Raw genomic sequence first — 25,539 nt, 5'->3', positions numbered from 1 at the left:
ACATAGATGTACCTGTAAAATATATAGTACTATTTTCTGGGAAAAAATATGAAAAAGTGCTTTCATACTGTGACTTTATTGCGTATCTTTGGTTTTTCTCCACCCGCTAAATATCTGTTCTCACTTCTTCTGTTTGCTAGTACATATTGGCCTATTTCATTCTTTTTAGTAATTGCATGATAACCTATGGTATGGATGTACCATAATTGAACCATTGTGTTTTGGGCATTTAAGTGTTTTAGCTTTTGCTTTTGCTTTTCTAAACAGTGCTGAAGTGAACAGTCTTATTCTTGCTTTTTTGTGTATATGGCAAGTGTTTCTCTAGGTTAGATGTCAAAAGTTGCTAGGTCATAGGGTGTGCGTGTTGTAAATTTATAGAAGTTCTGATAAACTACCTTCCACGTTGTCCCATGTACACTCCCCCAGCAGCGTATGCCTAGTACCCATCTCCCCACATTCTTCATGATACCTCAGGTTTTAAAAATTGTAACATCTCACACTTGCAAACAAGCAGATGAATCTCACTGATAGCTCTATGTGTTATCCCAAAGCGAGTCATCCACGTGGATTTTTTAATATGGAAAAGTTCAGTGTTTGGTTTGTGTTCTAGTTGGAGTTTTCTTTAGATGTACTTCAATTGGTTTATATAAAAGTTCTGTGGACTGTGGCAGTTGTACATATATGTTAAACCTAAGACGGATGGGTGACTTTGGATTTGATTTTAGTCCTCCTAGTGTAATTTTCATATCAGTTGTGAGGGGCACTGTGATTTTATAAGATTTTCATAGTTGTGCTACTGGTTGGTACATTTCTGAATACCTCTGAGGCCGGATCTTGTCACTGTGGCACAAAGGCCTCTTGCAGTATCTATCTGTCTACAGTAACATTAGTTCTTGAATTGATGGACAAGTTAAGATGTCTTCATAGTTTCCACTTCAGGCGAGTGTCACCTGCCCTAAGAATGGAAAGGAAAACTGAACCCTCTGCCCTGCATGTTGCCTGATTGTAGTGCCAGGAAGCCACCTGTTCTCAGAGGACTTGGGGGCTGTGAAGAGAGGGTGCTCGTGTCACTTTAGAGGAATAGTATCGGTCCCTTTCAGAAGAGCTGCCGGGAGCTCCTGGAACAGACAGACATTGGGCCAAATCACTCTGCCGCACCCCTCACTTCCACATCCCAGTCTGTGCCTGCTTTCCCGTTCTTCCTCTTCCCTCGGTGGGTGGAGAGGATGACATGATGGGCTTTTATTCCCTCCACAGGCCTTTCTGACACCCTGCTCTCTCAGTATCAGTATCCCCGCCGCTGCACAGAAGAAAACCCACACTCTAGGTTCCCTTTGTTTGCTGGGATTTAATTTAAAAGGCAAAGTATTAGTTCTCACCTTTTAGAATTTGTCAAGGTTTCCATCAGAGTGTAAAGTAGGAGGTGGGCTGCAGTAGTTTGCAGATGTGTAAGGTCAGCTCAACTGTTTCAGAGTTGTGATTTAATTTTGTGTCCTCTTAAGTGATAGCAGTGCTTAGAGTTGATTAGCCAATAACAGCATGGAGTGCAGTTAATATTAAAAGTGTTTATTTGGGAGGAAAGATGGTATCAAAGCTGTCAAAGAGGCATTTGGATCTACAAAATACTGGAGGGAAAGCTGAATTCAAGATAATAATAAGTTAAAAGCCCCCAAACTGTGCCAAGCAAAAAAGTCAAACCATTCATTATATCCTTCTGTTGAACTTTCCTCCTACCCTGGTTTGTTTGTTTTTTGTTTTTTTGTTTTTTTATCATTGACTATGGGGATAGTCTGCAGCTGCTCTTTTATTTCCAGTTTTATAACTGAATTTCTCTGTCTTCCTAATATACAAGGACAATGTCTCTTGCTGATATTTGTGTCTCGGTTGTGGAAAGCGAGGGGTGTAGGTGACTGTGGCTAGAAAAAAAGAAAAACCAAACACAAAATCATTCTTTGCCCAGGACACATCACCAAATATGTACAGACTCGTCTCTCATTGAGTGGAATCTCTTCCTCCTTGGCCGCAAGCATGATTTTCTTGGTGCCATATTCTCCCCTCCACCAGCTCTGAAGCCCGCAGCTCTTGCAGGCTTGGCATTCCCAGGCACCCAGTGAAGCGAAGGTCACGTGTGCAGTAGGTATCAAGTGGATCTGGATATAGAAAAAGCAGCTGGTTCAAAACCTCCTCGGCTGCCTTTCTGTGCTGGAGGTATTCACACTTGGGTTAGATCAGGCGCGGTGTCGTCCTACACTGGGGCGGAAATGAACCAGACAGTCTGGCTGGTTGGGCAGCCACCTCCAGAGTCCTTGCTTGCCTTCCCTGCAGAGTGACTGGCAGAGCTCTAGAATTCAAAACTCAGTCGTTGCTAGACAGCACTCTCCAGCTGGCCAGTCCCTCTCTTTGCACCTTTGATTCTTTAGAGATAAATATACAGGCTTTGACGCTCCTTTGACGTGTGTCTTGGATCCGACAACTCCGCAAAGGCAGCCTTTTCATCCCTTCTCCCTGATTCTCCAAGCACCTCTCTTCTTATATGAACTCTTCTTTCTTTTCTTTGAAAATCTGACAGTTAAATGCTAGAGAGGCCATTTTTCCGTGTTAGTGATCGCTAAGCAAGACTTGAACATTTGTCTTCTAGAGGTTTAGGCTTTTATTTCCGAGTTCACAGAGATTAACTGTCTTTTCTCTGATCCCTTCCAGAGTAAATGTGTCAAATACTGGCCCGACGAGTACGCTCTGAAAGAATACGGGGTCATGCGTGTTAGGAACGTCAAAGAAAGTGCCGCCCACGACTATACGTTAAGAGAACTTAAACTTTCAAAGGTTGGACAAGTAAGTATATTGTCGTATTTTAGAGACTGTGGGAACCGTTCACGGTACGCAGTGACCCAGGGTTGTGCAGTCCCTCGGGCTTGCGTACATTCATGGCATTCGTTCGCTCACTGATTCAGTGGCCGTTATTGGGTGCCTTCTGTGTGCCAGTACAGTCGGGGCACTACTGGTCCATTGCGGACAAGACAGGGCCAGCCTCTGCGCTCACAGAGCCTAGGGAGACAGGTGAAAAAGTGCACGGCTGGCGCGGCTTTCTGACCGTGCTGTCTGTGGAGGCAACAGGATAATAGAGAGAGGGATGGGGTACTTGAGGGGCGGGGGACAGGGAGGGCGTCTCTCAGGGAGTGTCACCTGAGCTGAGACCTGGCTGGAGGAGCTAGGCATCTGCAGAGTCAGGAGAAGAGTATCCTAAGCAGAGGCCACAGCAAGTGCAAAGACTCTACGGTTTATTTAGTGCTCACATTCCATGGCCTCGGAACTTAATTGCATGTCATTCAGGTTTGTCGTTCAGGTTTGCTTCTGGGGTGACTAACTTTACAAAGCAGGGTTACATTTGGATTCATTTAATTTCATGGTTAGAGAGGGGCTTACTTGTTCAGGTCTTTTGGGGATACAAAGATTAATAAGACAGCCTTTGTCTTCAAGGATGCTATCCTGTAGCCGCCAGAAGCCACATACACAAATAGCTGTGCTCCAGAGTGGATGAAGGCTACAGCTCACGTCTAAAGGGCTGTGGTGCTGCAAAGGCTGGGCTTCCTTCCAGCTGGGGCATCAAAGAGACCATCTCCCAAGAGGCTGGGCTCTTAAGGATGGGGATTCTGTGGGGGAAGATGGTGGAGACAGGGCATCCCACATGGAGGTGTCACTGTGAGCCTCCATACGCAAGTGCAAAGTGTAGGGAAGTGGGATTTACAGGGACTGACAGCCAGTGGTGAATCTAGGGAATAAACGTGGCTGGAGGCTGAGACCAAGTCAGGAAGAGTCCCAACTGTCATGTTAAGAAATATGAACTTGATGTATTAGTTAGCATGACACCCGTAATGGTTCTTGTGCCAAATGAACACATACGCAGAACTGTGTGCTGGGAACCTGTCTGACAGCCCAACCCAGGGTGGGGTGGATGGGGATGGGGGACCCTGGTGGCTGGGGGGCCTGTTTGGAGTCCCTACGGTGGTCTAGGTCTGACCGTCTCCTTTCCACGTATCACAGAGACTCCAGCCATTTGTTTTATTTTGTTTGGTTTTACTTCTTAGTCCTTCCTTTGGAAATAAATATTATGTTAAAATGTCAGAATAAATTCTAGAAGAGAAGTGATGGGTATGAGAGATACCCTGGGTTGACGACAGCAAGATGAGGGGATAGTCTGGCTATTGGAGGGCAAGGAGGGGGCATTAAAGACATCTGAGGGTTTTGGGCCTGAGTGGACAGTGGCGCTGTGGCAGAGGTCAGAAAAGCTGGAAGAAGATGTATGCGATGGTGTGGCTGGAATTGTGGAGGTACAAGTTGGCATGGTGGTGGCAGGGCGGCGGGAAAACGAGGACTGACTGGAAGTAATTGGGAGGTAGACAGGGGATTTGAGGATGGAACAAATAGGGGGTGAGGGTGGCGTTCAGCGGGACCGCAGTTTTCTAGCTTGAGAAATGGGGCAGGTGGCGTGGATCTGAGGAGGGGGGAGGACGAAGAATAACCCCCAGACATGTAAAGTTTGAGATGCCTTTGAGACATCAAACTGAAGATACCAGGGAGAGGATGCAGGGATGGCGGTTGGGCAGGACGGGAGGTGGGCTCCGGAGCATCGTGGAAGGGTCGGTTACGATCAGGGGAGGGCTGGTTCTTCTGTGGCAACGGGGGACAGAGGAGAAAGTGGGCACCGACGCAGGCAGGGGAGCCGAAATGGATTTTCTCTGTATGCTTTATCAGGCAGGGGACAAGGCCATTCGAACGGACTAAGAAGAGATGAAATTTTGGATGAAAGTGGGAAAAGTATGAAATACTAATTGTGTAGAAAGGGCAAGAAATGCAGTAAATTTCTGGGCAGAGCTGAGTGCCCGATGGAGGGGGTGAACATGAGTATTTAGTGCCACCGATCACCTGCTGGGTGATTTTTCTCCATGGACACTCTGCTCTGTTCCTCCTGTACACAACAGAAAATGGGTGGTTGGGTTCTTCCAGGCCTGGGCTGCAGCACATGGAGAGAGGGCTGAGGGGGTGGAGGCGTGTGATGGACAGCAATTGCCAGGAGAGTGGGAGGGACTGAGCTGGATAAAGGGGTGGTGGAGGGGTGGGACTAAAGAGCTGGAAACCCCCGCGCTCGTGGGCCAGGGTGAGATCCTGGAACTTCTGGTGTCAGTGGGCTGCAGTTCTACTGTTGGTGCGGACAAGATTGGGGTTCGATCTAATACAGAGACTGTGAGAGGAGCTGGAAAAAACGTAGCTGTCGAGAAATGTCGAGAAATGTGAGCGATTTACAGGACGTTGTCAAAGATTCTAGAGAGGGTTTTCTTCAGTTTTAATGCTAAACTACCCATCTTTTCGTTATCAGATGTTTCTGAGTAGCAGGTGGATTTTTCTTCAGTTTTAGTGATAAACCATCCATCTTCTCGTTATCAGATAATTTTAAGTAGCAGGTACGGGAAATGTCTACATTTGGTTTTTTGTTTTGTACCCTCAGATGCAATTGCTGATATGGGACCTGTCATTTCTCCAGAATTGCTGGTCCCATATTATTTGCTTTTTCTATAACAGGTTACATTTTTGCTAAGGTGCTATCACATGATTTCATTTACACCTCCTAACTGCCTGGGAAGGAGGAGTTGGGAAAGCGATCTCAGTGACCTTTTACCGAGCAGAAAGGGGCATGGAAGGATATACAGGGCAACTGGGTCTGTCTCATTCTCCGACTGCCTTTCTGTGACTGTCGCCCCTTGATATTAGCTCACTGGTAATAGCCAGAAAAATCTTTTTCATGACATCAGCAAACAAGTCAAGAAAAGATAATTGTGGTTCAGATTCCTTGGCTGGCTTGAAGGGCACTGGTGGTGGACACTGGTCTAATTACTCTTTTTCTCTCCTTTTTTTTTTTTAAAAAAAAATCCTGTTTAAAAATCTCTCTTAGCTTGGATTATCTCCAGATATACTGGGAGATGTAGCGATGAGTAATGATACTCAGTGACCTCACCTGGTGGACCCAGAACTCAGTGCTTTTGGGTCTTTGTGGTCTTGGGACCATTGTTGACCTTTATGAGTGTCCAGTCTCCTCAGAGGAACCAGTGTGCTGAGTCTCTTCCCATCTGCTGAGCAGTGGCTCTGTGTTGAATTGCTCTTGTTTAATCCCCGCCATGGTTTTGTGAGAGACAGATTATTATTCCCATTTGCAAATGAAGAAACTGAGGCCAAGCAATGTCCAGGCACCACCGTGAGTGTGCATGGTGGGATCTGGGCCTAAATCCGGCCATCTGATTGCAAAGCTTGTCTTCTTATCTACTTTTCACTCAACAGAAGTTTAAAATAGGATGTTAGAATAAAAGTGTGCAGCTGGGGGAGGGGAGAAGGTTTGGGTACAGAAGGACCAAGAAGAACGAGTGACTTGAGGGAATACCTGTTTTCTGGTCTGGTGGGAGGAGAGCCCCGGGTCCCGGACGCCTCAGCTGCCTCCTGAGTTGAGCTGCACGTGGACGAGGAGGCTCGGGAACGTTCCCTGCCGCGCATGATTCAGAGGGCTGATTCAGGTTGGCCTTTCCCGAAGAACAGATTGCCGCGCTAGACATCGGGGTTCTTATGGCAGAGGTAAAGAGTTGCCTCCGGGATGGCTCCGCCAGGTCCGAGAGGAGATGCGATCTGGGGAACTCTGAAGAGGACCTGTAAACGGAGCGTGAGGTGCCTCGGTGCCAGCCCGCTCCTTTGGCTCACGTAGGAGCTGAGAAAGCGAAACCGGGCAATGCCTCAACCCCTTGATTTATTTAATTCTTTTCTGGTTTTTCTTGGCTCTACTCCAGGGGAATACGGAGAGAACGGTCTGGCAATACCACTTTCGGACCTGGCCGGATCACGGAGTGCCCAGTGACCCCGGGGGCGTGCTGGACTTCCTGGAGGAGGTCCATCATAAGCAGGAGAACATCGTGGATGCAGGACCGGTGGTGGTTCACTGCAGGTGACGGCCGTCCCGCCGCTAGGCCACAGCCTGTCCCGGACCCTAACGCTCAGGGCTTCCTTTTACCTACCCACCCCCACCTCTTTAACTGTGAGATAAATTTAGTCTCTATTTGAGGCCTGGATAAACTTGATGAAGGGACAGTTTGACCCCAAAGTATGTTTCTCATGGATCCTACAGAACTGCCAGGTACTGGGGGTGGCAGATAGGGGTGGTGACAGTCTTTATCCTTAAGGAGCCCTCATCTAGTAATGTTTGCTCGGTTTTCTTTTGTAATGTAGGGTCCACCTCTGATTGTGATTCTATTCTCTTCTACCATAGAAATAATACAGTTTTTTTCCCCCTGAATACAGTATTGTCCCCTGACAATACACTTGTTTGCTTCAAAAGATTTGGACTGTTCCCCACCCAGGCCTCTGGAAGCCATGCTCGTGGCCTCCACCTCAGAGTTTACAGGCTGCTGGTGCCCAGGTTTGGGCTTCACAATTATACTGGGGCAAGTTTTGTTTCCTAAATCTCGTTCATATATTGGGCAAGTAGATGTGTGTGAAACTTGATTTGTTCAACAATTTTTTAAAAGCTACTGTTTATTAAGTACTTGCTCTATGTTACCTCTGAGCCCAGTGTTTTTTCATACATGATTCACATTTGATCCTCACAATAACCCTCTACGGTATGTACTGTCATCCCCATTTCACGGATGAGGAAACTGAGGGTCAGAGAGGTTAAGGGACTTGCCTCAGGCACACCGTACTGGACAAACTGGGCTCCAAGTGCAGGTGGGCCTGACTCCAGAGCCCTGTGCTCTTAGCAATTATATTTTCAAATATAAATAGACAGTCTTATAAATACTCCCAAGAGCAGACAGTGGCTCTGTAGAAATTAATAGCTTGGTTTTGAGCATAAAAGCCCCGTGAATGATTCTGTTGTCATTGCTTTTTGTCCTTCTGCCCACAGTGCTGGAATTGGCCGGACAGGGACATTCATCGTGATTGATATCCTTATCGACATCATCAGAGAGAAAGGTAGGTCATCTGGAGGGCAAGCAGCTACAGTTCCTGTTTTCAGTTTATGGAAGGAAAGTGCTAGTGCAAACAGCCGGGGGAAGGAAATTTGAATGCTAAAAAACTTGCACAAAATCTGGGCTGAAGACTCCAACTTTCAGTACGTTTGCCAGAGAACAGACGTGACGCTGTTTGAGCTTTTGATTAAAATGAAGCCTAGGCTCTGTCCGTCCCACGGCTGGGGCCTTTTGCTGAATGCACAGTGGGGGTCTCCACGCAGCACCTCCTCCTTGCTGACGGGATGGGGTGGGTGCTGTCGGGAAAGGAGGGACTCCCGACCTCCGCCACTTTATCGTGCGGTCTGCGAGCACCGGTAACGGTCAGCACGCCAGGGCCGTAGCCCGTGGAACATGTTGGGCCAGAACGTTCCACACTAAATGTGCCTTACCTGTGAGTCTGCTGAAAGTTGTGCGTTCCACCCCTTTTCTCTGGCTCTGCACGTTCTCCTGAGGCTCCACGCTGCTTGCTTTGTAGGCGTCGACTGTGACATTGACGTTCCCAAAACGATTCAGATGGTGCGGTCTCAGAGGTCGGGGATGGTGCAGACGGAAGCCCAGTACCGGTTCATCTATATGGCCGTCCAGCATTATATCGAAACACTACAGCGCAGGATTGAAGAAGAGCAGGTACCAAGCAAGCCGGGACGGCGGGCCTGAGGATTTTAATTTTCTTTTCTGAGCAGCTTGCAAATGCTCTCCTTTGGAGCAGGACAGGCTCTGAGAGGTGACTGGCTTTATTTCGGGATGGAGAACGAGTTCCCCACCAGGAAGGGCCTCTCCGAAAACTAGCCCCTACTTCAGAGCTCTGATTTTTCAGTCTGGAGACGCTTAGGGAGGGGCCCCATGCTGTCAGTCATCCTGGCCTGACCGATGGGGGATCGGCCACACAGAAAGGGTAGGATTTTCCCAGCTCACACAGCACGATCAGAACTCAAAGCCTCAAAGTTTCCAGCCCGTTCCAGTTTTGATCCAGTCCATATTTATCCTGATTCCATCCCTTAAACAAGTGCTTCACTCTTAATAGCATACGGTGGTTTGAACCACCAATTTGGTCGAGCTGGAAACAGTGAAATTTCAATTTTAATAAGCATGCATAATGGGGAAGAATGTGGAGTTGGAGCCTTTCCATGTGAAGCTATTCACAGCAGACACAAAGCTGAGTTAATTAGGAATAAGCTGAGACGGGGGAAATGCGGAGACGGCCCTTTTGGGAAGCTGTGCTTATCTCCCCACCCCCACTCCAGCCTCACTGCTGTGCTGCAGACAGAATTGTGTCTAATCATCAGTGATATTTGCCTGCTTTACCCTGTTTATTGCCTCCCAGCAAACTCAGATTCTCAAAAGGGGACTAAGCTCTTCTCAAAATGGGACCTGCCGCCTAACTGAAAGATTTCTAGCCTAGCAGAATAGCAGCCACATCATCCCAGAGCTTGGTCAGCCAGTGTTAATCAGTTTAGTGGGTTCTCAGTCCGCAGCAGAATACTCACTGGATTGTTCCGTTGTACCAGAGCATCTTTAGAAACAGTGTATGTGTAGAAACGTAAGGTCAGATAATGAACAAGCTACTGCTTTTGAGCTGCCGTGCTTTAAATCGGACTTTGTGTTATTCTGAGTGCTATGAAATATTTAGGTGGTTACTCTAGGCTATTGTATATTTGTCTTCCAGTTATACTTAATTTAGGCCAGGAATAGTTGCCCAAAAAGAAGAATTCATAAAAAGTACAGAAAATGCTACTGCACAGGTGGTACAAATTGGAAACTATTCAGGAATCTTGAAGCAGATAATGTGGTCTTGGTAGGAAAAGCTGGGGGAAAACTCTCTCTGTCATTCAGAGGCGTTGGTTTTTATCCTTGTTTCGGAGAGTTTAGGGACTTCCCCTCCAGCTTTTGTAGCACTTCAGATCTTTTCATTACCATATGTGGTCTCTCTGACCCTCAATCTGAGGTTCTAATTTGGATTTAGGAACTAAAAAAAATATGTATTTTGTCACTGCCCTTTTTCTTTGGGTGCGGGGAATAGACAAAAGCAAATATCGAAGTATTACGGAATATAGAATATAGAAACTAAACGTCCCTGGTAACCCCCACCCCAAGAGAGCTTGGATGCGTGCATGCATTCATTCAGCCAATACTTTTTTGGTGCCAATATGTACCCGCACTGTACTAAGTACCTTAACTAGTGTATGATATATGAGCCTTCGTATTTCAAAAAAGAAATGTTATAGTATTAGATAAAATGGGATCCTTATACTATGTAGTTTTCTGCATTGTATTGTTTGATTCAGTGTAGGAACTTGCTACCTGATTTCGTAGTAAAGAAGTACCTTCAACTAGCAAAAGGTTAAAAGCAGGCTTAAAACCACAAAACCCACCTGGTTTTTAAATGAAGCAAAAGAACAAAACTCATTGAGGTGAATAGTGATTATACTGAAATAAAGTCATTTCCAAAATTGTGAAGCATTAGGAACCTTTGGGAGTGCAAGAATTTGCAAAAAGAAAAAAAGAAAATGAGTCATGGGTGGAGAGTAATGGGGAAGGAAGTAGAGAAATAGAGACAACACTGGGAAGGAGGAAATGCAGGAACAGAGGTGGGGACCCAGGGGAAAATGCAAATGAAGCAAAACTGAGAAAATTCTCAAGTTTACATAAATGGTTCTCACACTCTGCCTTTACTTGGAAGTAGATGTCCTTGTTGACTTCCATGTACAGTATTTAAAAAAAAATTTTTTATTTGCAAACATCAGTATGTGGAATTCCCTTCACCCAGCCTTCCTGTTAACATTTTAACACACTTACTTTATTATTCATTCATATTCGCCCCAATTTCTCTCTCTCTCTCTCTCTCTCTCTCTCCCCCCCCTATATATCGATATAATTTTTTAAATGAAATTTTTGTAGGTTGCATTATTGCCCCTTTGCCTCTAAATACTCTGATGTGTATTTCTTAGAAATAAGGATATTCTCTTATATAACCACAGTAAAACGATCAAAATCAGGACATTAACATTGATGTAATACTAATTTCTAATCTACAGCCCATATTCAAAACTTGCCAATTTGTCCTACTAATATCCTTTATGTGGTCCAGGCTCATACAGTGCATTTAATTGTCATGTATCTTTAGTCTCCTTTATTCTGGAACAGTTTCTCAGTCTGTATCTTTCGTGACCCCGACATTTTTGAAGCGTTACAGCCAGTCCTTTGGTCGAATGCCCCTCGGTTTGGATTTGTCGGGCATGCTGTCTTGATTAGATTCAGGTCATGCATTTTTGACAGGACTATCACAGAAGTGGGGGGGTCCCTCACATGAGGGGCCCGGTCTGTTGATTTGTGTCATTACTGGCGATGTTAACTTTGATCACTCGATGAAGGTGTCGGTTAGATGGCCCCACTGTGAACTTACTTATTTTTCCTATTTTAATTAATGTCTGACAGGTGGCTACAGGAGAATGTAGCCAATACATAACCAATTTTTCATCATACTTTTTGGTACTAACTTAACACTCATTCATTCAATGCCTGGAAAAATGACTCCAGTGATATCTGGCCAGTGGTGATTTTCTCTTTCCATCCCTCCCTGTTCGTTGATGAGTTGGAAGCTTTCCCTTCTCCCTTAGTTACTCATTTGTTTGTTCATGTCAGAATGGATTGTAATCTATTAGTATTATTTTGTTGCTTAAATTGTCCCAAATTTGGCAAGTGGGAACCTTTTCAAGCTGGTTCCTGTGTCCTTCTGATAACATTCCCAACTTCGAGCACTTCCATACACTTTCTGACAGCAGAAGATGATCCAAGTTCACCTTGTGCTTTCCCAGCCATTTTTCAAAGGAGTCCTGTTTCTTTTTACCGAAGAGTTGGTATTTGGAGCCCAAGATCTGGGCACTGGATGTGCTTGTGTGTGCTGGTATAATATTTTTTGGATTGGTAATTAGCTAATGAATTTCTGCTCTAGTCCAGTTCTCTCTCTATAACCTCCCATGTATAGGCAAGACTTCTTCCCCCCCTCCAATAGGTTTTTTTAAAATAAATGTTTTATTTTGGAATAATTTTTAGATTCACAAAAAACTTGCAGAGGTAGTGTAGAGAGTTCCTGTATGCCCTTCCTTCACCCAGTTTCCCCTAATGTTATATGACCATGGTACATTTATCAAAATGAAAAAATTAACACCGATTAGATAGATAGATAGATAGATAGATAGATAGATAGATAGATGATAGATAGTAGATCTATTACTTAAGCTCTACAGTTTATTTGGATTTCACCAGTTTTCCACTGATTCCCTTTTTCTGGCCTATGATTTGGTCCAGGATCCCCCATGTGTTTCTTCGGACCTTTGATAGTTTCTTAGTCTTTGCTAGTTTTCATGACCGTGATACTTGTGAAGAGTACTCGCCCAGATAGCTTGTAGAATGCTCCACTTGCTTGTTTGTAACTGGGAGAAACCTGGCTTCCATGATCTACTCAACCCTAATATACATGTAAAGTAGTTACTTTCAGAATTGCTGACCTATACCCCTGTGGGAATTGAATTTACCCACTAGGCAACTCTCCTTTGAAGGCAAAATTCTGCATCCCATAGGGAGTGTCTTTAGGCTGCAGTGTATAGAGACCTGGACAGGATTCTCTCTGCGTGAACCATGTTATAGGACACAAGTTACCTTTAAAAATTCTGTAATCACAACTGAGTCAGGACAGAAACGCAGTCGTGCAGGCTGAATTTCAGTTGTCGCCGTCAAGACTTAATTGGCTTGGCAATTACCATTCAGCTTGTTATATTCTATTCAACATTTTGTTGGGTATTATTCCTTTAAGAAATATTTGGGTGCCTTTTCTGTTCTAGACACTGATTAGATGCTGAGGATATAACAGAATAAGACAGACGTGGTTGTTGTCTTATGACACTTGAGTTTCACTCGATGGAAAGTTTGAGTTAACATCAGGCATGCCCCCGTTTGTCCTCCTTTATTTGTTTCCCTAGACTTGTGCTTCTTTACATATCTTCCTTAATCTTCTCCAGCCAATACAAAAGGCCTTTATTTTCACGTTTGTTCATTTGGTTATTCATTCCTGCATTAGTTAAAGTAGGGTTGTACTATGTGCCAGGCTCTCTAGGGTTGGAGTAGAAGGAATTAGAGGGGGAGGGAAGTATGGGGTGTGATGGGTGGGATTCGAAAAGTAAGCAGAGATCAGATTTTTGAGGGGGCAGAGCTTGCAGGGAGTGACGTAAAACGATCTCATTTGAAAAAGAGGGCCCTGGCTTAACAGGAAATAATGGGTGGGTTCTAGGCTTGAGCAGCTGCAGGGGAAACCAGTGTAGGTGACAACTGACGATGGCTTGGACAGGGTGGGCAGGGCCGATAGTGAGCACGGAGAGAAGAACCAGGAAGATTTTGTGATTGATGTGGAAGGCATCAAGGTGATTGTAATCCTGACATTTGAACCTAGAGCACACTGGGTGAGTTGCCTTGTTGCTTCATAACCCGGACAAGAGCATTTGCAGTTTACCCTCTCTTCCTGTTGGCGGTTGGGGCTTTTTTTGCAATTTACAGTTCAAGAATGTAACTGGAGTTCCTTCACATGGAAAGATATTTAATACCAGATGATTTTAGAGCCTTGTGATTGGTCCCTCCTCTTAACCTTGTCAATTGGCAAGGCCATAAGATTTATTATAAACATCGCAAAAGGCTTGGGAACTGCTGTGTCATTGAATTCGGGTGGAGGACAGATCAATTTCAGATCATTTTTCAGGCCTCTGAAACAAATTTCCCTCCATCCCCACAAAACAAAACAAAATAAAACAACCCTTATCCCTGGAGAATTTTTCTGGTCTGTGAGATAGCCGGGGCTGTCACAGTACGGAGAAGCAAACTTGTCTGATTACTGGATCAGTTTCAGTTCTTCTCCTTCCTAGGTAAGCTAAAAAGCTCCAGCATTTTTTATACTTTTCCTTGAGCTACTTTGATTCATTGAAATAATTCCTGTCCCATTTGTGTTCATTGTTCCTCATTAGAAAATTCTTTCATAATCACTGTATGTAAAATATTGATTTTGAATTGTAAGAAAGTACTTAGTAGGGAGGGAGAAATGGGGAGTTGCTATTCAATGGGTATAGTTTCAGTCATGCAAGATGAAAACGTCCTAGAGACGTGCTGTTCAACAATGGCACATAGTTAACAATATTGTGTACACTTAAAGTTTTGTTGAGAGCATATCTCGTGGTGTGTGTTTTTCTACCAAAATTATAAAAAGAAGTATTGCGTAGAAAGCAAGTTTATGCTTCAGTTTTTATTTTATATTTTTAATTTTTATTCTAAAAAAATGAGTTAGGCTTTTTAAACTTTAAAATAAAATAGATTTTTTAAAAAGTACCGTTCTCTGCCAGTTCTCCCATTTAATATCTCATTTTAAGTTATACTGTATCATTTTTTAAAATTGCTTATGTAAGTCAATATTTCAGTGCTAAAAAATGTGTGGCTTCTACTCAGAGGTGATTATTCATAAGGCCCTTAGATTTTTGAAAGCAATTCACAAAATTTAAATACTATATAGACGAAACAACACAATTTCTCCTTGGATTTCTTTTGTGCAACTGTTCCCTGAGACTAAGTTCTGTAACGACTGCTCTATCAGTTAAGAAATTGGTTTGGCTGCTTTGACAGAGGCTAAATAATAGTGGCTTAAACAAGATCTAGAAGCTTATTTCTCTCCTACACAAAAGTGATTTGGCAGGTGATTTGGGGTTGAGGGGGTATAGAGAGGGCCGCTCTGCTCCATGGTGTCATCCAGGGACCCAGGTACATTCTTTCTTGTTGTTCTACTGTCCTGTAGGATGTTTCCTTTTCCACATGGTCCCAGATTGCAGGAGAAAGTGGAGGGCAAGAAGCTGCCTGTTAATGTGGGAGTCAGGTTTTTTCTGTAAAGAGTCAGACAGTGAATCTTACAGGCTTTGTAGGTTGCATAAGGTCCCTGTTGCATATCTTTTTTTTTTTCTTACAACCCTTTAAAAACTGTTAAACTTGTAAGGTAGATTACTGTTCTTATCTCACAGCATTATGAAAAGGCCTCGGACTAGATTTATCCCACAGGCCATTAGTTTGCCAACCCATTTTAAGGTCTTACATGGCATAGAAATTGCACACTTCCTCATCTGTAAAATAGGATTAATAATAGTATCTCTTTCAAAAGGTTGTTATGAGGATTAAAATGAGATAATATATTCAAAATAGTGCCAGCACAAAATAAGTGTTTAGAAAATGTTAACTGGCTCTATTATTATTGTAATAATTGACATTTAACTCCATTTGTGAAAGACAGCACATTTTTCTTTTACCTCCTGAGTTTTGACATGGTTTATAACATTTATACTTATAATTGCCACAGTTGTTTAGTGTTAGCACAGTATATAAATCAAAGCTCTAGTCCTTTTATCATGATTTTTATTTCTCTGAATTCTTTATTTTGATTTTGGTTTAGTGTCTCTGTTGACTAGATTTCGTTATCTAGTGGTTGTTTTAAAAAGATATTGTATTCTAAGTTTTTGCATGCTTGAAAATGTCTGAATATTGGTTTTATAGCTAAAGGATAGCTTAGCAGGGTATAAGATTCTTGGGTATAATCTTTAAGATTCAGGGTATAATCTTCCCCCCTTCTACCCCAAGATTTTTTAGAATTATATGACTATATTCTATATTATATAAGTCTAAAGTCAATTCAGTTGTCCCACTTTATATGTGACTGACTTTTTCCACCTGGAGAGCCAATCCAGGAAGATTCTTTATGGTTGATGTTTTGGGAGATTGTGAAGTTTTTCCTGTGTTATATGTCCTTTTAAAATGCAGGTTCAGTTTTTTTCCGTTTGTTTTAAATTTCAGGAACATTTTCTTGCATTATGTGTTAGAATATTTTTTCTGTTCTATTTGTTCCTGTCTTCAAGAATTCCCCTATGTATACCAAATCTCTTATTTGCTTTTTCCGTCATTTTTATGTATTTTATTAATAGTTTTTTAGTATGTTTTCCAGTAACCTGTCTACAATGTCCCATTCTATGTTTTTAGTTATTTTATTTTTTACTGCCTTTAATTGGATTTGAATTTCTAATATTTCTTGTTTTTTTTCTTCTTCTGTTTCTGTTGCTTTGCCAGTTTTCTTTTCATTGCCTCTGTTATCTTATAATCTCTTAAGAAAGCACATGTCTGTAAAGTGCGATATTAATGTAGAACTATTTGTCTTTATCTCTTCTTTCTTCGTTTAGTTTCTTTTGTGAGGTGTTTTCTCCATCTGCCCTTTGCTTATTGTCCTCATTCTCCCTTTTGTACCTTTCCCCATCCCCCATTTATATAGGTCCTGTGCTGACCCTTCCATTATTGAATAGGTCCAGGTGAGGGGAGGCGGGTGGCTGAGGAGGTCCATGGCTTTGATTTACATTTTTTGTCTCAGATGCCCTGTCACCTTTGCCCTGAGAACACATTCATGTGTTGGTGTTCAGGGGACACTGTGACTCCTGGCAAAGCCTTTGTAGCCAGGGGGTTAATAATTCTCCCTCCTAGCCCTGCCCACTTCCAGTCTGCCTCAGCTAGGAGGGTGGTGGCGGACAGCAGAACAGCTCTCTCATGGGCTTTCCCCACCTCTTCTGGGCCTGCTGCTCCCGCCTGGCCTTTTGCTTCTGTGACAGGGACATTCAGGGGTTTCTTCGTCCTGCTGCAGTTTGAGTGGATGTGTGTCAGTTCTCAGCTTCCTCCTGATTGGACCCCAGCTTTCACAGTATTACAGCTAAGATGCTTCAGGGTTTGTAGATTGCAGTTGTAACATTCCTTTATTTTATGTGTAATAAGATTTTTCACTTTTTATTAACTGTTGTTTTTGGTGAGAAGAAATAAACTTCAGTAGGTTTAAATTTTTTTTTTTATGCTTTATCTTTCATTTTGAAAAATTAAAAAAAATACAGTACCACACCTACAATTGACCATGTGGTTTCGTCACATTTCTTTCACGTCTTTTTCCTTTCATAAAAGGAACAAAGTGTGGTAGGTTCAGATGAGGTTCCCTTTGCTCACCACCCCCGGGTTCACCCCTCACCCCCACCCTTGGAACCCCAGGCAATCACTAGCCTTGCAGTCTCTTTATATTTTAAAATACAAGTACAGATATCCATACACAATATGTAACATTGTTTTCTATGTTTAGGATGTGTAGTCAAATGGTATCACGCTGTTTTATCGTTTTGCAGTTCGTGTTTTTCCAGTTAATATTGTTTATGACATCTGTTTTGGTGCGTACACACGCACACACACACACACACACACACACACACACAGTTTTTGTTGTTCCTCTTCACTGTTGCGTGTTATTTCATGATAAGAATACATCGCATTCATTTGTCCTCTTGATGGCCATTATTAAGGCTAGCATGTCCCTGGACATCCGTACACCGCTCTTTTAGGCTTATGTGCATGAATTTGTCAAGAAGCAGATGTTCATGGCTGTAGGATATAATGCCTTTTCATTAGTACTAGATACTAAGTAGTTAGGACTGCCGGTACTGACTAATTGCAGACCCACGTGGTGGTACCCATTTACCCTCTTACCTGCAGTAAATGAAAGTCCCCCACATGTATGTCTGTATTAGTTTTGGGTACCCGTTCTAATAGGTGCTGTTTCCTGAGTAACTCTGAAGTGAATGCAATGTTATTATAATAATGGCAGTTGGATGGATTGGATTTCCCGCATTGGTTATTTCTAGGTGAATTTAGGAGTAGAGAAGAGTGATAAATCATCTAACAGGAGTCGTACCAAATACAGTTCAGTCTGCATCTGAGATGAGATTATGAGATTACATTCTATTAGATTTCTTTGCCGCCGCCCCCCCCCCCCGCCCCGAGTACCTAGAGCTGAAAATAAAGTTTTAAAGGTGCTAGGGTCTCTTTTGGGGTGAGATGGGGGTGGCAGGAGAGATACAATAAAGTGTATTATTATTTCTGATAAGAGCACTACCGTCTTCGTGCCTGTGTGCCATTTTTCACTTGGAGCGAATGTATTTATGGAACTCTTTTCCCAGTTGTTTACCTGAAAATTATTACATATGTTGCAAGTGAACTGTGAAATGATTAGATGCTAATGTGGCAAAGAAAGTGTGATTTCTCTCTTAGCCCAGAAACAGGTACATTTAGTTTAATACAGTAAGTTGTTCATGCATGACTCTCTGTGCTTATGAATTGTATGGTTCAAAAGTAGTTTTCGCCCATATGAGGAGGTGGGCAGTATTTTAGTGTTAAATCAGGGTCCAATCTGTCTGTCTGCCTGTCTGTCTGTCTCTCTCTTTTTCTCCCTCTTCAGTGAAATGCTTTTTTTTGATTCTTTTATTCCTTTAAAAAAGTCACAGTTCCTCATATATGCAATCTTCATCTTTCAGAAAAGCAAGAGGAAAGGGCACGAATATACAAATATTAAGTATTCCCTAACGGACCAGACAAGTGGAGATCAGAGTCCCCTCCCGCCTTGTACCCCAACACCGTCCTGTGCAGAGTAAGTAGTAATGAAGGAAATTCTTTTTACCTGAACATACTCCTCTAGAAAAGCTTAAAAAACAAGTCTTTGTAGCACACACCTTTCATTGGTGCACATAATTGTCTCCCAACTGATGAGTGAGTGTATCTGTGGCTATGTAAACTGAATTTTAATTTACTTACACTGAAAGCCAATTGCTGTACAAGCTAGGATTATATGAGGCTCTACGTATATCAAGTGGTGGTTCTCCAAGAGGAATCGTCATTTTTCTTTCAACGGGGTGAGATTTGTTGCAGAGGTAGATGACCCCCTTTTGAGGTGTTAAGACTCTTTTCTAAGTAAAAGTAAATAAATTGACCATTAATGTGTCAGCACAATTACGATCTGCGAATTTCCCACAGTCAACAGAAATCTACTTTGGGGTTTAAACTAGGAGCCATCAAATTACAGTCCCCTAGGCCAAGTCCTGGCCGCAGCCTGTTTTTGTGCAGCTCACAAATGGTTTTTAAAGGGTTATTAAACACACGCACACACACACGCACACACACACGCACGCACACACGAAGAATAACATATGACAGAGACTATGCACAGTCTGCAGAGACTAAATTATTTACCCTGTGGTTCTTTATAGAAAAACTTTGCTGATTCTTTGTTTAAACTACAATGTGATGGAAAAATGTTTGTTAAATCAATTATGTGAATGGCAATTGTAAGTCATTTTTTATGTTCTAAAGTCATTCTGTGGTATAACATTTGTCCCCCCCGCCCCCAACAATCTTATCTCTGTTTGCTTCTGATGTGGATTTTTACACCCGTGCTGACTTTAATACTCTCTGTAAACATTTTAGATACATATATGAGGCTTGTATTTATAATTGCTTTCTATTTAACATTGAAATGAAATTATACAACAAAAGTGTTCGCTCCACCAAGCTGCCTCTTCCTCTTCTGCCTGCTGTTTTCTTTCCCAGTGGACTGACAGGGAAAGTTGATATTTTAAATTGCTATCTGCAGTAATTTGCAGTGGAACCAGCTTGTCTGGGTCCTTGCCAGAAGGCTTTCCCCACATGTGGCACAACAGCTCTAACGACTCCCTTGTTACCCGTGCGCCTGTGACTAACAGGTTCTCTGCCTCTCTGTTCCTGTCAGCCCCCTTGTAGGGTGCAGACACAGGATACGCCAGACCCCCAGCCCCTTTTGCTTGTTTCTTCTCGCTCCTCTCAGGCTGGCACCCATAGCTGCTGGGTTCCTTGTTCTCCCGGACTGCTGTGCTCACTACTCCCTCCCTGTGCAGCAGACAGAGTCTGGGCTCTGATGCACTGACCCTCCATCTCAGGGCTCTAAACCCACCTTGAGCTTCACGTTCCCTGGTCCCCTTTACGTGGCTGGATTCAGGGCCTGACTGCTCCTAGATACTTTCCCTTCTTAGAACCCTTGCCCATGCAGATCTTTCTGCTTGAAATGAATACTGTTCCTTTCTATATGTACATGTTCCCCCCTCCTTCAAGGTGTCACTCAGAAGTCGCATCGTACAGGCCTCCCTTGCTCTGCCCACCTGGAAAACAACTCATTTTCCTCTAAATCCCAGAGAGCAGAGGGGCCCAAGGATCTACTGTCACTGTTAGCTTCACAATTACATTGCTGTAGGTTTATGTCTTATATCCTGTCTTAGAATGCCAGCTCCTGGGGCAGGAACTATGTCTGCACCATAGCTGGTCCCCAAAGAATATATGTAGTATGTGCCTTACAGATACGTAAGCTTAAGCAGCATGGTCTGCAGTTTTAACATCATCTTCCTTCTTTTCTTTTCAGAATGAGAGAAGATAATGCTCGAGTCTATGAAAACGTGGGTCTGATGCAGCAGCAGAAAAGTTTCAGATGAGAAGACCCGCAGAGACTTCGACACAGAAATAGGTATTTAAATGGAAGTTCTGTATCGGTTAATTGTTTATAGCATTTGTGGCATTTTTAAGCAGGCCCATAATTTGTGAGTGTTTCAGCAAAATGTATCATAATTGAGTTTTACAAATCAGCTTCCTTTTCCATCTCTCTAAACTTCTTTTTTCCAAACTGGTTTTATTAAACAGTTCATTAAGCATCAAAACCAAATGAAGAATTAACTGTGAAGGGCAAGGTTAGCACTTGTTGTAGAGAAATAGTTGATATTGGTGATAGAACACCAGATATCCCCATTCCTGCAATTTTTATTAGCATTGGTTAACCCAGGCTGTGCTGGGAGATGATCTGTAGGGATCCGGAAAACCTGGAAGCACAGCACTGGATGGTTGGAGTCAGGATGCCTGACTTCTCATCCCAGGTGGCCTCTGACTGGCTATGTGACACGGTATTGACAACCCGAGCCTCCAACAGGCTCCACTCCACATTCCTTCCAGCTCTATTGCGAGAAATTCATCTCCTATGTACATCTCCTCCCTGTCAATCATCTTCTTAGACAGTGACCCATGTGTGATTATGTTTTAATGATAAGTTAGAAACTCATAGCTTCAGCATGTCGTGTTGAAATTCTCATTCCAGTTAGTATATTTAAAAGCTTTAAATCTACTTTAAAATGGTTTAAAGCCTTGTCAAACTTTTAGACGTGTACTCCTTAAAAATTCTAATGTATTTCTTTCTCAGATGTGGACTTCACCCTCTCCAGAAAAGATCAAGAACAGATGCAGGAAAGTTTAGGTGAAGAATGAACTTGAATTTCGAAGGCTTGCGTTGTGGTTAACTGACTACCTTTGGATAAGCAAAATTTGAAACCATTTAAAGACCACTGTACTCTAACTCAACAATACCCAATTTCCAGTTACTCATTTCCTCAGATAAGAAGAAATCATCTCTACAATGTACACAGTGTTATATTTTATAGAATTTTATTTTAAATTGAGGAAGCAGTTAAAGTGTGCTCCATATTTTACACAAGGTGGTGATTCAAATTCTAGCATGTTTTTCTTTTTATAACCTTAACAAATCTAATGTTTTTCTCTCTTTGTGGGGGATGATAGGGCACTTGTTAGAGGGAAAACGGGGAAAATTAAGTGACCACATCCTTTAGAACAATTTCATTTATCATCACTTATCCAGTAGTGGATAATTCATTTTGATGGCCTCTTTTTCTTGGCTAAATGATAATGAAGTCAGTGCCCCAGACTGTCAGAAGTTGACTATCTTCCTTTGCATTGCCATTAAAAAATCATGGGGAAAAATCATGGGAACTTCGGAGAAAGGGCATGTTTTCTTCTTAGCAGATTGTCAGTTGCCAATCAGCCTGTTGACCGAGAAGGTTGTGGTGGGGAAATGTTTGCCATGTTTTCTTGTCATTTGAATAACTGTCTTGTATTTAGAAAAAAAGGACATCTGTGGATAACCAGTATTTTGGTTATCAATTGCTGCTGACAAACCATCCCCAAACATAGTGGCTTAAAATGACAATTCTCTTTTTCTTCTTCCCTCACTATTCTTCTACCTGGGCTGGGCTCAGTTGAGCTGTTCCTCTGCTTGTCTTGCTGGTGTCACTTACCGGTGCCACTCTTGCTGGTCGGCAGCTTGGCTGAGACACTGGGATGGCTGAGCCGCTCTCTCTGCATGGAGTCCTCAGGTCTCCTCTTCCATGGGATCTCTCCAAGTGGCCTCACCAGCAGGGTGCATTACCCCTCACATGGCAGCTCAGAGCTCCCAACAGTAGAAAGCAGTAGTGGCCAGGCCTTCTTAAGACTTAAACCCGGGACTGTCACAGCATCACTTCTCCTGCCCTCTATTGATGAGAGCCAGTCACAGGCCCAGCCCAGATTCAGGAAGAGGGGACACAGGGGGGCATGGAGTGGAGGTGTGGTTGTGGCTCACTGGGAGTCCCCAGGGAGCAGACTGTCAGAACCAGTATACCATGGAAAGACAACTATTGCTAGCAAAGGAGACAAGCTGCTAGTGACCTTGGGAAGCTGAAGTCAGACTGAGAAAGAGAGGGCCTTCCTGCACCAGTTCTGCCAGCTCGGAGCTTGTTTTCTGAACCATCACTTGGGAAAACTGGTCTCGTAAGGATGGATGTGTTTAGGGGGGGCAGAGCATCTGAAAGCAGGACCACCCCTTTACCACGGCACCCACAGAGGGGGGCGCATGTGGTGCTTTCTAAATGCATGCGCACAGTCGGGCCACTACGCATGCGCACAGTCGGGCCACCACGCATGCGCGCAGCCAGGCCGCGCGCGGTGAGGAGGAGCAGCCCTGACGAGGCTGCTAATCAGATTGAAGTAGCAGTAGCTCATTTTTATTTTAACCAAGCAGTGAGATTTGCTAACATCCTACCTGAAGTGCCTTCAAAACCATCCCTCTTTGCCCCGTGTGTTGAATCATCATTCGGTGAGTGTATTTCAATTAAAATATCATCGGCTGACTTTGTGAAGGTAATAAAATGCTACGGCCGCTTTGTCATTAAGTCATGGTCTCCCTTCTGGAATTCTTGCTTTTGCTCCTGAAAGGAAGGACTAGAGTCAGCCCTGGTCGTAGTTCCCTCCCTCCTAAGGTCTTCACCGCCCTTAAAACCCTGAGGTCAGTTGGGGAGAGCAGTGGCTGCCATTGTCACCGAGAAAATGTACAGCGTCCCCGCTACCCCACGTCCCCGATCTCTTGAACTTAGAATTGCTTCAGACACAAGTGTGGCCTGAAGGTCATTACCTTATAAGAGGAATGTAAATGACTACTGCCTTCTTGCCAAGCCTATAAAGAAAGAGATTCCAGTTCAGTATTTGCAACAAGGATCTTTAATCCTGTTCTTTTTATTGCATTGTCACAGTGAATGGTTCTCCGTTTTGCCTGGGTTTTGTGGAATTGTTTTGACTGGACTCGGGGGCCAGAGTCTTTCACCAGCATACAAGGGTTTGATTGTACAAACATACCTGCGTTACATCTCTGCCTGGAGCTTGGGATCAGTGGTTTTTACACTTGGGGGAGGGGAACACCTGACCTTGTTAGCCAGCTCTGTTCGTTATAGGACATTGATCTTACTTAGATTTCCCTCCACGAAGTCAGCAAGCTGTCATGTTAGGTAAACTTAGGCCAAGACAGGATAAGAGGAGTCCCTAGGTTGCTAAAGTTTGTTGTGTGTTTAATAAAAGGTGATTGCAGGTTTTTCAGATGAAATTTCTCTGTGGGATGGAATCAGGCCGAGGGGCGGTAAAGATGGGGAGCTTGAGATGTGGGTTTGAAACGATTGTGGGAATGAAAGTTCCAAAGAGATGGTGTCTGAGGAAGTCAAAGGGCCCAGGGCCAAAGCAGTTAGTAATAGTGAAGCAGGTTACCTGGAAAATAGGTGTGGTAGACACTTGTACACAGTCTGCTTCCGGGTTGCTGGCAGAAATGAAATTTGCACAATCTCCCATAGCTGGTTGAGTATTTTAAAATTATAAACATAGGATTTTATATTTGGGGGTGAAGAAATTATCTGGCACATGATATTGGATTTTTTTTTTAAAGCCAAATTTCTGTTTTAATAGCTTTTGTAAAAAATAAATAAAAAGACACCTCATATCTAGTGTGTGACCCTCCTGAAAATTATGGTCATCTGTTGCATTGAAATCAATGACTCTTCAAACGTGGCTAAATAGGGATGAGAAAATATTTGTACAACTTTCTTGGTGTTTTGCATTCTTGACAGAGCCCAGTTGCTTTGGAACAGCCAAGGAAATCATCAAGATTCTTTTTAGGGGTTATTTTACTGGGGATTTTAAGAACTAATATAAGGTCTTGGGTTATTTCTAGTTCAGGGGAATGTGTAAAAAGGTATGCAATTGTGAAGTGTTTTGTTGTAGCTTATTAATCCATATGGGAAACTTAGACTGTAGACGTGCAGTACAAACCCAGCGCAGTTTTTGTTTTCTGTATATTGTTGGGGGAATAAAGTTTTCTATTGCAAGCACATGGCCTCCCTGATTTCACGATGCCTTTGTTAGGATCTGTATTAGCCCTTAATTGTGTCAAAATCTTTTTCCCTCTTCTTCTTGAAAACATAAGTTCCAAAATATAGTTTATTGTACCTTCCATCATTAAAAAGTTTGTTCCTTTTTCACTATGGGCAGTTCAAACAAGGCAAAAATATTTAACAGTTGGTTTTAGTGTGTTGTATAACTTTGCTGTATATCAAACTAATTCTTACAAGTTTTCATCCTAAACCTCAAATCATGTAATTAATAATTTGCCTGTTTATTTATGACCTAATTGTGATTCTTTTATTAATAAAAGCTAATGGAAAAGGATCCTTTATTAAGCTGATGACTAGACCTACATTTAATTTTCCTGCAGTATATGAAGTATTGTACCAGAGTATTAAAAGATATGTAATATTTTATTGATAAATCTATCCTTTAAAAGGAATACATTTTAGGATGTCATCATTTTGATGTGAATCATGTAAATGTTGATAATATGCACTGTTTATTATACATTTAGTGTTTCAAGAGATTCACTTAATTGCCTTTTTGCCCACGTATATTGTGTAGTCTACTTGCCATTGTTTTAAAAAAGTGACATTAAAAGAATAGTTTATGTAGAGAAACATTAGTGGATGTTACTTGTCTCCTGACCTGTATTTATGGGTGTTAGTTCAACTGCTTTGCTAGTTGCAAAGCCCTATTATCAGAGAAAAGTGTATTTGTGAACTGTATGGGAACTAAAAATTAGGAATAAAACCATTTTCTTATATTATGGTATTTGTCATTTACTTCATCAGAAATGTACAGGAAAAATGGGGATTCTAGGTCACTCAATCTCCTACCTGGCAAAGTGCTGACAGCTAGCAGCTCTTCTCTAGAGGAGGACTTGGAACACGGAATGAATGAATCAGTTCCTCCAGCATTTGTTGAGTGCCTCCTCTATGAATAGCTTTGGGAGATAGACAGGGAATTCTTTTTGGAAGAACTTACAAGTGTCGAATGAAAAGTGTGTCTGTGTAAAATATGCAGGAAATGATTGCTTACAGACCTGAATGTG

At 42.8% G+C, this 25,539-nt stretch overlaps 1 protein-coding gene across 3 annotated transcripts in view; it reads left to right on the top strand.

The window, feature by feature from the left end:
- PTPN11 (protein tyrosine phosphatase non-receptor type 11) overlaps positions 1 to 25,254 on the top strand; it is a 71,800-nt gene extending 46,546 nt beyond the window's left edge. For 2 of the 3 annotated variants that reach the window (XM_019734066.3, XM_074321627.2), the window contains exons 10-16: positions 2,701 to 2,832; positions 6,828 to 6,982; positions 7,940 to 8,007; positions 8,521 to 8,672; positions 18,455 to 18,567; positions 20,365 to 20,466; positions 21,190 to 25,254. In XM_019734066.3, coding sequence (XP_019589625.1) covers positions 2,701 to 2,832; positions 6,828 to 6,982; positions 7,940 to 8,007; positions 8,521 to 8,672; positions 18,455 to 18,567; positions 20,365 to 20,434 — 690 coding nt within the window. In that variant the 3' untranslated portion in view covers positions 20,435 to 20,466; positions 21,190 to 25,254. Of the gene's footprint in view, positions 1 to 2,700; positions 2,834 to 6,816; positions 6,983 to 7,939; positions 8,008 to 8,520; positions 8,673 to 18,454; positions 18,568 to 20,364; positions 20,467 to 21,189 lie in introns of all 3 variants that reach the window. The other variant, XM_074321626.2, reaches the window with a different exon arrangement.
- Positions 25,255 to 25,539: the final 285 nt, after the last annotated feature.

The sequence above is a fragment of the Rhinolophus sinicus genome, chromosome 9 (assembly GCF_057876585.1).
Source record: "Rhinolophus sinicus isolate RSI-liver-muscle chromosome 9, RSI-T2T, whole genome shotgun sequence".
Classification (NCBI taxonomy): Eukaryota; Metazoa; Chordata; class Mammalia; order Chiroptera; family Rhinolophidae; genus Rhinolophus; species Rhinolophus sinicus.
This window is presented reverse-complemented; position numbering and strand designations above follow the sequence as displayed.